The sequence below is a fragment of the Notechis scutatus genome, chromosome 1 (assembly GCF_049901735.1).
Source record: "Notechis scutatus isolate UNSWTSFEM ecotype Mainland chromosome 1, rNotScu1.2, whole genome shotgun sequence".
NCBI classification, from domain to species: domain Eukaryota; kingdom Metazoa; phylum Chordata; class Lepidosauria; order Squamata; family Elapidae; genus Notechis; species Notechis scutatus.
Genome location: NC_142009.1, coordinates 275743413 through 275761126, shown reverse-complemented (window position 1 = coordinate 275761126; position 17714 = coordinate 275743413). Strand labels below are relative to the sequence as shown.

At 37.5% G+C, this 17714-nt stretch overlaps 1 protein-coding gene across 1 annotated transcript in view; it reads right to left on the bottom strand.

Annotated features, from left to right (window-relative positions):
- PLA2G4E (phospholipase A2 group IVE) overlaps positions 1-17241 on the bottom strand; it is a 55232-nt gene extending 37991 nt beyond the window's left edge. Inside the window, exons 1-4 of the mRNA XM_087951668.1 lie at positions 17150-17241; positions 16729-16770; positions 7488-7560; positions 2816-2952 (exon numbers count right to left, since the gene is read on the bottom strand). Coding sequence (XP_087807794.1) covers positions 2816-2952; positions 7488-7560; positions 16729-16770; positions 17150-17176 — 279 coding nt within the window. The 5' untranslated portion in view covers positions 17177-17241. The remainder of the gene's footprint in view (positions 1-2815; positions 2953-7487; positions 7561-16728; positions 16771-17149) is intronic.
- Positions 17242-17714: the final 473 nt, after the last annotated feature.

Here is a 17714-nt window from a genome sequence, read left to right as displayed (position 1 = left end):
ACACTGCTTGCCAAATGAGAATTTTTCATTTAAAAAAAATAAAATGAAAACAGGGAGAAAATTGAATAATGGAATTATTAGGTATGTTTAATTGATAAGGTGGTAGGCATTTGGACAGAATAAGGTTGAAAATAAATATTGAAGAAGTATGAATTAATATGAATATAATGCAGTGAGAGATGTATGATATACTGATGCCACACTGTTAATGTATTGTTGTTATATGTAGATTGAAATAAAAAAAATTGGGGGAAAAAGAGCATTACAATCAGCCTAAATATGAAACCAGCTGTTAATAACGTCTATTATTTACTGAAATTTTTGACCAGGCCCTGGACAGAAAACAAATACTGATTCTCTGCAGTCATAAGATATTGTTTCAGTTCACTCATCTGACATTACAAGAATTAGACATGCTAAGTACCAGCACATATTACCAAGCAATATATATTCTTTGACATGTATATCATCATGTTGCCCATACAGGTTTTTTCCCCCCTCAAAATTAATTTTGTTGATTCATTTGTCTGCCTTAAAAATCAGTACATCATAAGGAGTCACTCTGTGAGGGAGGTATGTGGTTTCTAAATTTGATATATATAAAAATTAAAATGAGTCTACTCGGTGGTCTATACAGTGTAACCCTTAATCTACACTAGCTATGAATACATTGCTCTAAGAATATTCACTTGTAATCTTTGCTAGCTTCTTGGAAGGGATGATGACAAAGATTTATTTACTTATTTATTTATTCAATTTCTATGGCTGCCAAGTAACTCAAGGCAGTGATGAAGATGGTGATAGGTTTATTATTATTTGCCAGACATTTGGAATGGCGCATTTATGCTGCTTTACCCAGTTGTATTATCTGGATTTAATTTTATAAATCATCTTATTAATAGTGTAACTGAGATGGAGCTAGAAATCGGAAGAAGATCTCCTTTAAGTCAAGCTTAACTCAAGGGATTTTATGAATAATGTGGGACTGATTCTCCTCTGCCTTCATGATTGTTTGACTTCCCATTCCAACATCCAACTCTAACATTCCCTGAAGGTCTCCTATTCAAATGCTAACCAGGGCTTGCCCTATCATTCCAGGTAAAATTACTGTGGAGATCTAGAAATTATAATAATGAGCAAATAAGAATTTCAATTATTTACCTGAGCATTGCAAAAATGTTTCCCTCTGTGTGTTAGTGATCAGTCATCTAGGTTAACTGCATGCAAATAAATCTGTACTCCGTACTAGTCTCTCTCTGTTGGATGTCTCATGCCTGAACCAATTATTAATTTAATTTGTTTATTTTTATCTCAGCTGTATCATATTTTATAAATAATTCAAGGCAGCAAATATACATAATACTGCTTCCTCACAATAATAATCTGTGAGGTGCATTGAGCTGAGAGAGAGCGACTAGCTCAAAGTTACCCAGCTGGCTTTCATGCCTAAAGTAGGAGTAGAACTCATAGCCTTGTGTTCATTCCTTTTGTAAATAGTTTTATTAAAAGATTTTAAAACAAAGATACAAATTAATACAAACTGAAACAGTGTAGGGAAGAAAAAAGAAAAGTAAAAACAAAAAAGAAAGCTAAAATGCAAGAGAAAAAGAAAAAGATATCAAAAAGTTGCTTCTGATTTTCTTTATACTAGTTGTAAGTACAATCATAAATGTATCACTTTCTCTAAAGTTACATCATAACTCTCTTTTTCTCTAATCTATCCTAATTATCAAAATAAGAAATCATATTTCTTTTTTTTTTTACCCAAAAAGTCTCTAAGTCCCTTTCCAACAGTCAAAATTTACATAGATATTGTTTTTTGTCTAATAAAAGAAGTCAATTTGGCAATCTCAGTAAGTTCCATAATCTTCACTATCCATTCCTCTCTTGTAAATATTACCAAATTTGGTATTATGTCATATTAATTGAGTGTATTCCAAAAGATCCCCAAATATATTAAAAATCAGGAGTCTGATATTTGTTAGTTTTGACTAAAAATATCATTTGTTAAATAATTGTAGCAATTAAAACTACAAGCAAATAGTAATTATGTATTACTAGCTGTGTTTATTCATAGATCCTCAAATATGCTACATATCAGAAGCTCACAAAAGCTTAAGCCTTTTAATAAACTTTGTTAATCAGAAAAAAGTGCTATTAGACTTAGCTTTGTTGTCACCACAGATTTACATGGGTCCCCCCCTCCCCACAAACATACCTCACCCACTGTTCCATTACAATAATTGGTAAGCATCTCATGTTCATCCATTATATAATTCATGGTAGGATTTGGGAAAGAGATTTCAATAAGGGTTTTTTGTTCCTAAAGAGTTTTGTACTTTTGCAAATCTTCGAGAGTCTCCTCAAACCTAATGACATTTTACCACTGTTTATGATTGCTTCCATAATCAACTCAATATAAATTGGTGAATTATTATTGGAATCGTATAAACCTGTTAAATACTACAAATATGATTAATAAGAGGGGGGATATTTAGAATATGGAGATTGACATAAAAATAAGATACTGAAATGGTGAATAATCAAAGAATATATGTGTATTAATATGAAAATTTATAAGATTGTCAACTGTATTGAATATGAACAATATTGTCATATTTGTTTTAAAATGTACCACACTGTCCACACAATGATATGTTTGTAAATAAGAGAAAATAAAAAATTTATACGAAAAAAAAATGAATGCTTCCATAATCGTTAGGTAAGTTTTCACACTAGAAAAATTGGTCTGAGAGAGAGTGAAACCTGTCTGAATGTTCATATTTATGGCAAAAAGAAAAATACATAATCTTACCTTTATACGGCTGTCGATCCTATAGGTGAAAGCTTGATTCCACTCAGGATTTTTTGAATTGGGAACAGTTTCTGTCTTAACTACTTCACTTGAAGAAGTTGGTAGTGTAAGAGATACATAGCAATCAGATTCTGTAACTATAGAATAAGAAGGGAAAATTGTGACCGGCGTTCCTTTAACACCAAAACAATTAGAACATGAATTGTATTGTGTATATAAGAATCAGTCATAAACTGCAAAAGGCATGAGTGGAAGAAAAAAAATGTTTTCCACAAATTTAGATGAATTGAGAACAGAAAGTTTGTAGGGTGGCAAAAGACTCATTAAATGTTTATTGATCCAATTGCCCTAGATCTAGTTTCCATATCACAGTCATTGCAACAGAAGACAACAATGAGACTAAGTTCTGGTTTCTTCAAATGCAAGATCAAGATCATCAGGCATGACCACTATAGTGCAGCCTCTGTACTAACTTAGTCAGATAACAGATAACAGATCATCAGAGTTGGAAGGAACCTTGTAGGTCATCTTAGTCCAACCTCCTGCCCAAGCAGGAGACCCTACACCATTCTTGACAAATGGCAATCCAATCTCTTCTTGAAAGTCTCAAGTGGTCTGTAATACCACACCTGGAAGGGTAATTACTCTGGCTCAGCAAATTGCAATCTTCTTGCTTGCATCTGCAGCTAAGTTAAAACAAAGGAATGGTATGCTTTTCAAATGAATTAAGTCAAGAAGAAGTAGTTCAAAATAGTCAAGCCTCTCTTTGCAAAATATCCCTTTGCAAGCTGCAAACCAGCCTTTTTACTCCGTAAAGTGTTTTCTTCTCTCCACCACCCACCTCACAGTTAATCTTAGCAAATACAATAGTCAAAGCCCAACCAACACTTCTAACAATGAAGCCAGGGTGACAATTAAATTTTATTTCAGCATCATTTGTCATATTTGAGAAAAGTGGGATAACTGAGGATGTGCGGTACATGTTTCCAAACTATTTGAAGCTAAACTTTTGCAGTGTCCTGCATGAGTAACAAATTGCAATCCTGCATGTGAAAAGGGGTGGTTTCAAGCACATTGAAGTGTCTCAAGCTTGAGAGAGACCATGATTCCAGATCTGATTTCCCATTTCAAAGCACTGTTTTGAGCTCAAAATATGACATTTTGCAAAATTTTGAGCTTCAAAACAAAACTTTTACACACTCTTTAGGATGACTCATAGCAGCATAGATGGGAGCTCATAGCAGCATAGATGGCATCCAAACTTCTTCCTTCCAATTCCTCTGTCTTCTAATAGCTGCCACTTGAGATAGTTAGATAGCTTTCTCCTTCTGCCAAGAGCTGTTATGCTGATGTATAACATAGAAAATCATTCCTTCACTTGGGAAAGAAGGGCCTTTGAAGGGAAAAGATAAAATCCTAGTTCAAAGTATCATTACATAGACCAGGGGTCTTCAAACTTGGCAGCTTTAAGACTTATGGACTTCAACTCCCAGAATTCCTCCTCCAGTCATGTTAGCTCAGGAATTCTGGGAGTTGAAGTCCATGAGTCTTAAACTTGCCAAGTTTGAAGACCCTTGACATAGACAAATCAATAATGACAGCTCAAACACCAAATAATCTAGTTCTCCAGAACAAAATATACAACCTCATTCCTATTGTTTGATTTGCTTCACTTCCTTTTTGATTGTGTGGTTCCCTTCATCTTAAGATCATATTTATTTATTTATTTATTTATTTATTTATTTATTTATTTATTTATTTATTTATTTATTTATTTATTTAGTCAAGCAATTATTAGATAACAGGTATAAGTATAAACATAGTTATGAATACATGGAATGGATATATATAAGAAAAATAAAAAGAATCAATAGGACAAGGACGGTAGGCACGTTGGGGCATTTATGCACGCCCCCTACAAACCTCTTAGGAAAGGGGTGAGGTCAATAGTAGACAGTCTAAGGTTAAAGTTTTTGGGATTTGGTGAAGAAACCACAGAGTCAGGTAGAGTATGCCAGACATTGACCACTCTGTTGCCGAAGTCGTATTTCCTGCAGTCAAGTTTGGTGTGATTAACTGTGAGTTTGTATCTATTGTTTGCTCTTGTGTTGTTCTTGAATCTTGTTCTTGAAGGACTGTATAGATATTATTACAGTAATTCCATAATGGCTATAATAAATCATGATTAATTTCTCAGTGTCCAGCAATGGATTAAATTATACAATTTTTCAATATAACCGTTTGCAATATTTGAGGAAAGCAGTGGATTTCAGAATATTTCTTCTTACTATTTGGGATCTTCCAGAGGGTCCATTTTAAGGGAAGCCATGATGTGAGAGAAATTTGTCCTCCTAGAATTTTGATTTTGTGAATTGATCTCTTTTCTCTTTAAAAAAGTCAATACATACAGTATGTGCCATGGTTTTTGTTCCTTGCTTATTCTTCTTCTTTTCCCAATACATCAGTAGCCTTTTCTCGTGAAACTATTAACCTAATGATCTTTTCTTCAGTCAATTCATTCACTTTCACCTGTGGTCATCACAAACTGAGGGGTTTTTGATTTGGCTGGCTATATTTTAGTTCTCTAGCCTTTACTTCCCCCTCCAACACACACACTTTTTTTTTTGAATTTTTCTCCCTTGGGGAAGGAACCTCAGCATATTAGTATAGCTGGAACCAGCATCATACTGGACAGGGTCTGGTGAGTTATCATGCATTCTTCTCCCTTTTCACCTTCCAGTGGACATATAGGAGAATGAAAATAAAATGGCCACAAATAGAGCATTTCTAGAGAGACCCTCATATCTGCATAACACACAGGCTTCTCTCCCCTATCTTCTTGAAACATGTAATATAAACAGGACCATGGATTTCCTCATAAATGTATTGTCTTAAGCCTCTTAAGAGTCTGACATGACTAGTGGTGATATGATAGCAGCCTTGCAATATTTGAGAGGCTGTCACAAAGGCGGGGGAAACCTATTCTCCAAAGCAGCTAAGGGCAGGGACAAGTGTGATGACTTAGGGCATGGCACAAAGACAACACCGTCAGATAAGCAATAAGAGTCCCTTCATTATCTCCAACTTTGCCCCCAGTGTCCAGGTTACCTTCTGGCTGGAGAAAAATTCTCCCAGGAATAGCCTTTGACTGCAGAAAATTCAGTCCAAAACAAGGTAAACCCAAACTGTAACTGAATGTCCAAACAAGCCAAATTGAAGTTAATTAGTTTGACAGGGCAGGAGCAAGAATTTCAGATTTGAAAGCATGGCAAAACTCACACCGTTGGGAAGATGCCAGGAACACAGATAAGCTACAACAATACAAGATAAAGTCACGTTTGCTCCCAACAGCCTGCCGCACACAGCTTGCCTTTTTTATAAACTGTGTTCCCAGCTGTCCCTTTCCTCCCCCTTAAGCCACGCAATCCACATTGCTCTCTTCTCCATTCCACCCTACATGCCCTAGGATGAAGAGGGGGTGGGTCTGGGTCTTCCTTTGAGCTCCTTCTCCCTTGTTCTATCTCTCCCCTGCTCTGCCAAGCCAGACTTTGCCCTTCCCCAGTTTCCTCCACAGCCAAACGGAGCCACACTCCTATTCCCTGTCAGCTGTTCGGGCTTCTTCCTCAGATTCAGACTCCGACAGAGGCATGACAACAAGAAGTAGCAGGTGGAAAGTTACCAAGGAGAGATATAACTAAGGAGAATTTCCTGACAGTTAGAACAATTAATCAGTGGAATTGACTTGCCTTCAGAAGTTGTGGGTGCTGCAACACTGGAAGTTTTTAAGAAGAGATTGGACAGCCATTTGTCCAAAATAGTATAGGCTCTTTTGCTTGGGCAGGAGGTTGGACTAGATGGCCTCCAAGGTCCCTTCCAACTCTGTTATTCTGTATTCTGCTGACTCTTCTGTCAGTTCAGTTTCTTCAAATCCAGAACAGTAACCAAACATTGGAAGAGAAAATACTACTTTCATTCAGCTTCCATTTTCAGTTTATTTAAAATAAGTAGCTGATTATTTTAGCTTATGCCAAATAACTAATTCTGTGATTATTATACCATTATTTTATTTGGCATTATATTTCATTTTAAAATGGGATTGTTATAGGTCGGGCACCCAAGTTATTTCATTTATTTATATGCCCATCCATATGGCCATCCATTTTGCAACAGTGACTTCTGAGCAGGTAAGTATAGGTAAAAGTTTTCCCTGTTCATTAATATACTATAAAACCCCAAAATTCAAAATAAACAATTCAGTACAAGACAACTTTCTAGATATGAGTAAGGATTGACTGTCCAATAAATGCCTTTCCATCTGTTCTACAGAATTTCCAACCCAAATGACCTGTCCAATATAAATCTTTTCATTCCCCACCATCCAGTCAGAGCTGGAGAAGCTTCTTGGATGAGAAGCGAAATGTCTTCAAAGAAAAGCCAAAAAGTCTAGTTGCCTCTTGAAAAAGCATCTTTTTAGACAACCATGACTTGGATGACTGAGAATCTCAATCGATATTGTTGAACATTATAGTGGCAGTTATAAAGAAATTATACTATGAATTGTATCTTCTGCTTTCTTCCATAAGTTTTAGGTATCTTTGTCAATGTAATTTATGTGTACAAAGAATGATCCAGCTAGTGTTATAGGGGTTCCATCAACAACAGAGATACTTACGTATGTCTGCCTTCTTTATATTTCTGGCTCTCAATATTCTAACTGTGAGGAGTCTGAATGGAGTTTCTTCCCTCTGTTAATAAAACAACAGCAACATATAAACGTCAGTATTTGTGTGTTTAGATTTGGAGATATGGAGAACTACGAATGGGACGGAGAAGAAACTGTATGTAAGCTTCAGAGTTAGAGGGGTAAAGGCCCTCCTGAGTACCGTACATAGCACCCAACATGTCCCAATAATGTCTTAAGCTCAAAGGCATCCTTTCCAATGATCACACTGCAATATGCGGAGGAGTTTCCGATACAGCTACTTTAAGGAGTTGCTGCATCAAAAAAGCCTTTTTTCTTCCATTCTAAAGCTCGGCACAATCCAAATGGTCGGTCAGAACGGGATAAAAGTTAATAGCAACCAGAGTTGGTTTACAGAGTGCCCTCTCCAGATAAGGTAAGACCCTATAAAATTTGTATCAGAGCAAATGTTGAAAACCTACCTGGAATTGACCCAGGCTGCTTGGACTGTTTTAATATTTATTTGGGTGTGTAGATGGCATGAGCACAGGCACTTTTTATTTGTTGGACAACAGTTCACAGAGAAGCACTAGACCCATGATGGCGAACCTATGGCATGCGTGCTACAAGTGACACGCAGAGCCATTTGTGCTGGCACGCCAGCCGCAGGCAAACTTACCTCACTGCGCATGCACGCTCCTCACAGCTAAAAATATTTTGGGTTGGTTTGAGGCCTTTTTCGGCCTCGCAGAGGCTTAGAAAAAGCCTCTGCAAGGCTTTTCAGGCTGAATTATTGGCCTGTTTCATCAGTTCCTGTAACGGGAAGTGACAAAATGGACCTATAATTCGGCCTGAGAAGCCTTGCAGAGGCTTTTTCCAAGCCTCTGGGAGGCCGAAAAAGGCCTCAAACCAGCCGAAAAATCAGCTGTGAGTAGCAGTGCAGGTAAGGGGGTGGCATGGGGGATTGCGCCCACATGCGCAGGGGGCGTGGCAGAGGGGGCACACATTGCATTCTGGGTGCTGGCACATGAGTATGTGCGCACTGGTGCATGCACAATTTTTGGCACAGGATCCCAAAAAGGTTAGCTACCACTGCACTAGACAACCAGCACTCAGCCTTTCTGGCCAAGAATTCCTCAAGCACATCAGTAGCAGAGTGACTGGTTTTGCTGCCCCCAGCAAGTCTAAATTGTTATCCCTTCACTAAAATAAAAGAGACTCAATTGCTAGCCTTTCCCTATGTTCTACGTGCTGTCTTTCAGGTTCCTAGTGTGGCTTGTGCTGGAAACTCTTCAGTATATACCAGCACCCTTCTAAGCAAGAACGGGATGAACCCCAAAAACCCTCCAATAAGCACAGGGACCACTTCTTAAGTGTTCACTGCCTTGAAGGTGCATTTTCCTGTCCATAAACACAACAGACCAACAGGATTATATTTCAAAGTTGCTTGCAGCTGAATGTCCCTGTGATGACCTGGAGTGTAACACAAATGTAACAAAATTCAAAACGTAAATAAATGTCCTTTAATGCCTCCAACTTGGTCCCACTATTCAATAATTCTCAGTTGGAGATCAAACTTATTCAAAAATAGTCTTTAAAAGAAAGCAATACAGTCCGAACTTAATGAGCAGGTAGAGGTGAAATTAAAAAACCCAAAACAAACTACAATGAAAGAAATTCCACAACAGACCAGGATAAGTAATTACCAACTTCAAGGAGATAACAATGCACTTTCTGTTGGAAGGACTCCAACCAAGATAACTTCAGCCCAAAATAAAACATGCTTTGTTTCTGGCAACATTGTGTTTTAACCATCTCTTTTATATACTATTCTCCCCAGCTGCAACCAATGAGGGGGATCATGGCCGCTTCCTCTCTCGTAAGCCAAGTTGTTTCCTTCTCCGTTCCTCCCTGCGTGTCCTAGGATGAAGAGGGGATGGGCCTGGTTCTTCTTCTGACTGCCCAGCCGGCCTCTGCCCTTCCCCAGCTTCCTCCACAACCTGCGGAGCCATACCTTCACTCCCTATCGGCTGTTCCTCCTCTCCCTCAGAGTCCGACTCTAACAAGGGCATGACAGTCCCTGACTAAAATAGTGTATTGTTTAATAAGGGGGCTCATCTTGCTGGGTTTATTATTTATGTCTGGAAAATCTCCTAATGAGCTATTGCTGTTATATATTAGTTTTTCTATTAGTAACATTGGCATATGCTTCTAAACACAATAACAGCAAGATGACATATTTATATTTCGTTATTAACAAGGTTTATAAGGCTTTCCAGTTCAAACAGTGTGACTCTGGTTGGCCTGGCATACAACATTAAACAAATAGTCAACTCCCTCCCCCCCACACCCCACATACACACATACACACACTATATAACACAAACTATATATAATATCTAAATGTAAAATGCATAATGGTGACCAAGTAAAGTAACAAAATAACCAAAGGGGCTCTCAGTGTCAATTGGTCCCTAATGCCTGGAGGAAGAGCCAGATCTTAACAATTTTCCTAAAAGTGAGCAGAGTTAGTGTGATTTCATGATGTTAGCTTTGTCTCTCCTTAAAAATATTTTTTTTATGGGTGCACACAAACACTTGAGGGGCAATGTTTGCCTTATGATACCATAAAACATATTTTGTAACGTATGTCCCACAGCCTCTATGAAGATATGATAACAACACACACCCCTGCAAAAAAAATCAGAGAAAACCACTAGCAAAATTGCATTTTGAATGTTCAGCCCAAAGACACAGCCATGGAGATTTACTGGAGGGAGACATATAAATATGAATATTATTAGATAATCTTGGTAGTGTTGCATAACAGAAACCATCAGAGTATAGTCCTCAAATGCAAAAAAAAGTGTGCATGCGACCACACATAGACTTATTCAATTCATGTAGTATTCACATCGGAGTGCCAGTCCAATTCCATGTCTGGGTTCTTTGGCTGAACATTCAAATTGCAGTAATGATAAACAAACAGCTTCATCAGCTGTGAACACTGTATAAAAAGGGATATCATTTCTCCTGCTTCTCTAGTGGTCTGTTCAGAATAAACATGTATATAGAATCCCCCATCCTCCAAAAATCATTAATTGCTCATTCTTGAATATTATTGATCTACAAGCCAAAAAATAACTCAGCCAGCAGCAAACCAATAGCGGCAACTATTAGGACAAAAATGGCAATATTCCCATGACAAATGCTAATCCCTACAAATGCAAAATAGCCACAGTTCTATTCTGACTTCCCTGGGATTGAAATATGCAAAGCAATCTGTACAGAATAAATTGCTTCACATAACAGATAACAGATAATCAGAGTTGGAAGGGACCTTGTAGGTCATCTAGTCCAACCTCCTACCCAAGCAGGAGACCCTACACCATTTCTGACAGATGGGAGTCCAATCTCTTCTTGAAAGTCTCAAGTGATAGCGCTCCCACAACTTCTGATGGCAAGCTGTTCCATTGCTTGATTGTTCTCACTGTCAGAAAGTTTCTCCTTATTTCCAGGTTAAATCTCTCCTTGTTCAGTTTCTATCCATTATTCCTTGTCTGGCCTACAGCACTTTAGAAAAAAGCTTGACCCCTTCCTCTCTGTGGTAGCCCCTCAAATATTGGAAGACTGCTATCATGTCTCCTCTGGTCCTTCTGTTCACTAGACTAGCTATGCCCAGTTCCTGTAACCGTTCTCCATATGTTTTAGTCTCCAGTCCCCTAATCATCCTGGTTGCTCTTCTCTGTACTTTTTCTAGAGTCTCAACATCTTTTTTATAGTGTGGTGAACAAAACTGGATGCAGTGTGGTTGCCTTCTTGTGGGCTAGAGGTTAATTTGATGAACTTGCTATGCAGTAAGAATTCTGGCCAAGTGCCCTGGTCTTGTGAAATCAGCGTGGTAGTGATTACAACAAAACACATCCTGAATAGTAGGAAACTGGGGCTGGCCCAGGATATGATGAGACATCACATCAAATTATTCCATTCTGACCTCACAAGGTGAAATTAGCACTCCCCATCCAACTCGTGGGGAAAGCCAACTATATGAAAATTACTGTGTGAATCAGCTTCCATGTCAAGTTGTATCACATTGCTTATGTATGGATACCAATAGTATGAAATGGAGGAAGAGACACTCCTGGTGACTGTTTCAACAATCGTAGTCGAGTATATTCCTCCCACAAAGAGATGGAGGGAAACAAAATATGGAGACAAGAGTAAAGATCCAACACAATAAAATGGTTTTTGGACATGCTCATTGCCACTGAATCTGCAAGTAAGTAAACCATTAATCAGTAATTCAGTGGTCACTATCTCAATGTATTTTTATTATTCAAATATTACATTAAAAAAAAAGAGTAATTAAAATTTCTGCCCTCCCATTCCAACTACTCACAAAATGACCTGGCACATACATTTCTCTAATCCAGGGGTATCAAACTCACATCATCATGGTGGTGTCACGTGATGTATTGGGACTTCCCCTTTGCTAAACTGGGCATGGGCGTGGCCAGTGCATGATGCATCTGGCCCACAGGCCAGTAGTTTGACAGCCCTGCTCTAACCCATGATTTGCTTAACAGTTCTTTTTTTATTAAACTACAAGTAGATAACTTCTTCCATCATGGATTATAAGACAAAATGTGTGGTAACATTAAAATCATACAATATGTGATAATGGGTGGTAACCAGAGGTGGTATTCAGCAAGTTCGGACCAGTTCTGGAGAACCGGTAGTGGAAATTTTGAGTAGTTCAGAAAACCAGTAACAGAAATTTTGAGTAGTTCAGAGAACCAGCAAATACCACCTCTGACTGGCCCCACCCCCATCTATTCTCTGCCTCCCAAGTCCTAGCTGATTGGCTGGGTCTTCTTTTGTTGCCCTGCACAAGAGAACGGAGCTGGAAAGCAGATTAGTGGGATGGGGAGGGAATGAGGATTTTACAACATCCTTCCCCTGCCATGCCCACCAAGCCACGCCCACAGAACCCGTAGTAAAAAAAAATTGAATCCCACCACTGGTAACACTAAAACAAACTTGAATAAACTATGCTATGACTTAATGTGTGTGAACTCAGTCAAAGAAAGTATATTTCAAAATATTATTTTGTTTAAAACATTAGAGCACACCACTCCCAGTGTTTTAACAGCACATTGTCCATTCTGCTGTCATGGTTACTTTACATCAAGTACAAAATTTATCAAAAATCCAGTCTGAAAGACCAAAACTATTTGCATCATTCAGCCTTTATTGAAATAATATAAAGTCTGTCCTCACTATTTTACTATTGCCACAATAATGACCCTAAAAGATGCTAGATATTTCCACTGGGGTAAATAATATTCCAAAGAAATAAAAAATAGAAGATTTAAAATGAAAATAAGATTGATGGGTTTTTGGCTATTACAAATCATTTCAGCTACAAGTTACTGGCTATGATGTAATCAAAGTCAGGTCCAAGATTAAGAAATGCAAATATTTGTTTAATTTACTTCAGTAATACTTAATGCTAAAGGAGGAAGATTATCACGCTTCTGGTTTAAGAAAAAACATTACCACCACTTGAAAATTAAAACACATATTATAAAATGTAGAAATTACAACAATTATTATCAAATTATTGTAGCCAACTAACCTCATCCTCTGGAAAAACCACAAGCAGAAAAGGGGCATACACTAGCATTAATTCAGATTTAAACTCTGACCATTAAAAGTATAAAAACAGCATGCCTTATACTACAGATTGAAACTTGAATGGAATTAATTATATAATCAAAGAGCTATATACAAAGCAAATTGAAGAGACTCAATTAGCACCTATAAAATTCAACAGTCTTTCTAATCTAGTGTTTCCTGAATGTTTCTGTCTGCAGCTGCCATCATATGAAGCAAGAATTGCTATGACAAACAAACAGAAAGATAAATGAGCATAATCAATGCCATTACATCATTTCTCAGGGATGCCACAGGATGTGATAAAAAAGTCAAGGTGGTGGCTACAATTAATATAGAGAAGCTCCACTGGTTATTATGTGTGTCACATGTGCTAATCTTGACTTTTTTTTTAACCACACCTTGTATACTCCTCTATTTTCTCCTCTTGCTGAATGCAAATCATGCCTTGACTCATCAAATAACAAACAAATGTGGAATGGCAGCCCAGAAAAGGATTTAAAGGGGAAACTTCATTAACTAATTAGCCTACAAATTTATGAAAATCATGACCAGATTCATTAAACTGAAAAAAAAATATTACCCCAAAATAATCTTCTGAAGTGAAAGATACATAAATGGTTTGTCTGTTGGACAGTGCCAAGAAAGTAAATATTCTCAAGAAGATAAATTTATCAGTGTGCAATGTACACACTGTGTGCACATTTTTACATGTGCACACCCTTACAAACTTCCCTGGAAGCAGGAGACAAAGTGGCATTGTAATTTTTATCCAAACATTTATAATGTCTTACAGCAGCACCAAGGATGACAATACACAGTCTGGAAACAGCGATGGATGGGAAATGCTATAAATCACTATCAATTATATGTGTGGAAATGACTTTTTTTTAAACAGCTTTGTGACAGAACAACATTTAACAAATATAATTTTTCCTAGCATGCCACAGGGAATGGATATTCAACTATAAAAGTCTGTGATGCAATCCTGTGTGCATCTAATGTTTAATTCAAAGACACATGTTCATTGTCAGGTATGTTTAGGATCATGTCATCAAATATCACCTTGGGTCTTTAAACCTGGAAATTACAGCCTGGGACTGTAAGACACAACCTCTACAAAGTTCCAGCTTAGCTGCTTTGCAAAAACCTCTAGGAAAGGAGATGATGGTTTCAGCAAAAGTAAATAGGAGAACTAATTATAACAGTTGTCCCAAAAGTTCTTCAAGAGGCAACTGGATTTTCTGGTTGTTCTTTGAAGACATTTTGCTTCTCATCAAAGAAGCTTCTTCAGCTGGATGGTGGAGAATAGAAGGAAGGGTTTATATGTTCTTTGAAGATGTTATAAACATCTTCAAAGGAAAACCAGAAAGTCTGGTTACCTCTTGAAACAGCACCTTTGGAACTACCTTGACTTGGATGACTGAGAATCTCCATAGACCTATTACAACAGTTATTTAATTCAATACATGATCATGTAGTAGTTGCTTTCAGTTGGCACTTACAAAAACTCCAACAGGGGCAAAGCAAAATAACTCATTAGATCCAATGCATATTCCAAGGATATGGAATGTTCACTTTCAAGAGAAAACAAGCAGAAAAGATAGAAATTAAGTACCTGGGGCTCCAATAGAAACATAGAATACCGCAGTGCACCTGAATGTGCTTGTTGTCTCTTCACTCCATCTGGGTGACTATTTGACCACAATGTATCACACTCTGTTGTGGTTTAACATTGCAGATGAGCACAGAGTTAGTGCTAATTGGAATTTGGAAGTATGGGCATTTGTGAATTTCAATATGTCAGATATGTCAAATAAGGCAGACTCTTATGAATAGCAGACACTGATATTTACTGTTCACATAAAACAAAAAGACACTATCAACTGAAGTTAAAAATCTGTGTGGAAGGAGGATGAAAAATTAATTTAATTTAATTTAATGTTAATTGGCCAACAGAGCGTGCTAACAAAACTTGCCTATTTTTTACTTATTCTTTAATGGTTTTATTACTTTATTGCTATTTTGGTCCAGCGGTATGTGCTATTTATATAAAACAATTCAAAAGTTTTTGTACCTATAATAAAGGTAACTTTGAGTGCAAATATATTTTCAAGGTGGATCTCAAGATTTCAAGAACAATTTGGGTATCATCCGTACAGTTCTACACCACATTCTGTACTTGTGCACCAGAACTAGTACCTGAAAATGGAGAGGCAAAGAGATGGGATACGTGCATAAATATAATGAAATGTACATTGTACATCTTCCTAAAAGATTCTCATACATCCATGAAATAAGCTAAGAATAAGAGAATGAGAAAAGTATATAAAGAGGGGGAAGGAAATCACCTATAAATAAAAGAAAAATGAAAAGAAAAGAAAAAAGGACCTTATAAGACAGTAGTCTCCAACTTAACCAGTTCAGTGGACTGGGAAAAGTGGAGGCAGTGGCAGTGGCAGGGGGAAAGGGGATGATTTTACACACATGCTTACCCACCACTTCCATAGCCCAGTTTTGAATGGGTAGCAGCCCAGCACCAGGCCGCAGACTGACGATTAGGGACCCCATATATGCTCTTGATATAAACAGTACTAATTTATAAATCAGCCTACTTTGGGCTCGTGGCTCGTGATGGCTCATGACTCATGATCTGAAAGGATTAAGGGACCTATTCACACCTATTGTATTCTCCTGAACTCTTAACCAAAAAATGGGACTGAAAATTTCAACTCTGCCTACTTAAGATAAGGTGACCAACCGTCCTCCTTTAGGGACGACAGTCCTCCTTTTGTAAGTTCTGTCCTCTCTCGAAAAGTGTCCTCCTACATGTCCTCCTTTTTTGATATTTGAAGACTAATCTGTAATTCTCCGTATTTGATTGATGCCGATCCGATCCATTGTGTGTGATGTGACGTATTTGTATTTGACATGACAATTCATCAAGGCTCGGTACAGTGCAGCGAGACGCGATGATGAGACGCATGCGTTCCACACAGGAGAATTGTTTTGAGAGTGTGTGCCGCACACAAGAGTTCACCGTGCGCAAAAGTGTGCCGTGCACAAGTGACTTTGGTTTTTTTCTTCAATTTATTTGTGTCCTCCTTTTAATTGTAAAAAAGTTGGTCACCTTACTTTAGAGGATCTGAGGACTTCAAAAGTTTAGTAGAAATTTCAAAATAATCTTACAATTGCAGTTTTGTTATAGTTGCTGTTATTGCTGCTGTCCCTGAATTTCATGGTTCTGCGTCACTCTGTCTTTCTGCCTATCTGTATAAGTACTTCCTGATTTGAAGAAGAACACAGAGAGGAGTTTCCTGACAATTCCTAGCCTTGAGCTTTAATGGATGCTTGCAAAGAAGATGTCAATTGTTCAGTGAAAGACAGGTTACATCCACAGAACCCATTATCTACTATATAAACACAACAATCCATGCCTGTCCATTTTTCAGAGTAATTCACTTTTTCCCAAAGCATTTTTGTTTAAAATTAAATGAGAACTACAAAATATAGTTGTGATCATTTTTAACTCAGCAATCATCCATTTTGTACATACCTTTTCCAGCTCTTCTCGATTGTTGGCTATGTTGGCTATGCCCTAAAGAAAAACCAAAATACATATATTTAAAACACTAATTTCAAATACTCATTTGATCCTTTTCAATTATTTACTTGCATATGAGTACCACAATTTTCCCATTAATATTGTTTGTGGGGGCTCCATTACTGAAGGTTTTTAAGAAGATATTGGACAGCCGTTTGTCCAGAATGCTATAATAGGTTGTGCTGCTTGATTAGAGGTTTGGACTAGATGGCCTCTAAGGTCACTTCCAACTTTGTTATTCTATATTCTGTATGTAAGGATTTCTATAGTCTGTCTAACTTTTCAATGGAAAAGAAGCATAAATATTACATGACATTTCTAAAACAGTAGAGACAAAAGCAACAGTAGAAACAAAAACAAGAGATTTTCTTACCTCAAATGAACTGGACCTTGCACCCATGGTAGTATCAATTGCATATAGTTCACTCCAGGAGCTGAGAATGGGAAACAGCAATAAAATCCACAACTGACAGTCTCCTGACTGAAGGAGACAAGATGTTTTAAAACATGATTCATGACCACACCTCTTTCTGAATTCCAGAAACATAGTTCCCTCCCTCTCTTCCTTAGCCTGTTGAGGTAATCATCTTGGTTAATTTGAGGCTAGACTGCTGCCACATAGTCAGATATGAATGAAGTCAGAGTATCCAGTCAGTGATTATATTTTTATGCTGAGTCTACCATAAATATGGCCCATTCTGCAGTTTGCAGAGACAGAAAGTCAGAGAATCAGGAAAAAGAGAGCGTAGACCCAAGAATAGAGTTAATATATGAAACATTTTAGGGTGGAGGACTGGGTTTTGGAGATCCAGTATAAGGTTAGTAGACTTGCTATCTACTACCTGTATAGAAATTTCCATATGAAAATGCAGTCTGATACTTGTATATATTTTAATTCATTACCATTTAATCTCTCTCTGGTCTAAGGAGTTCAGTGT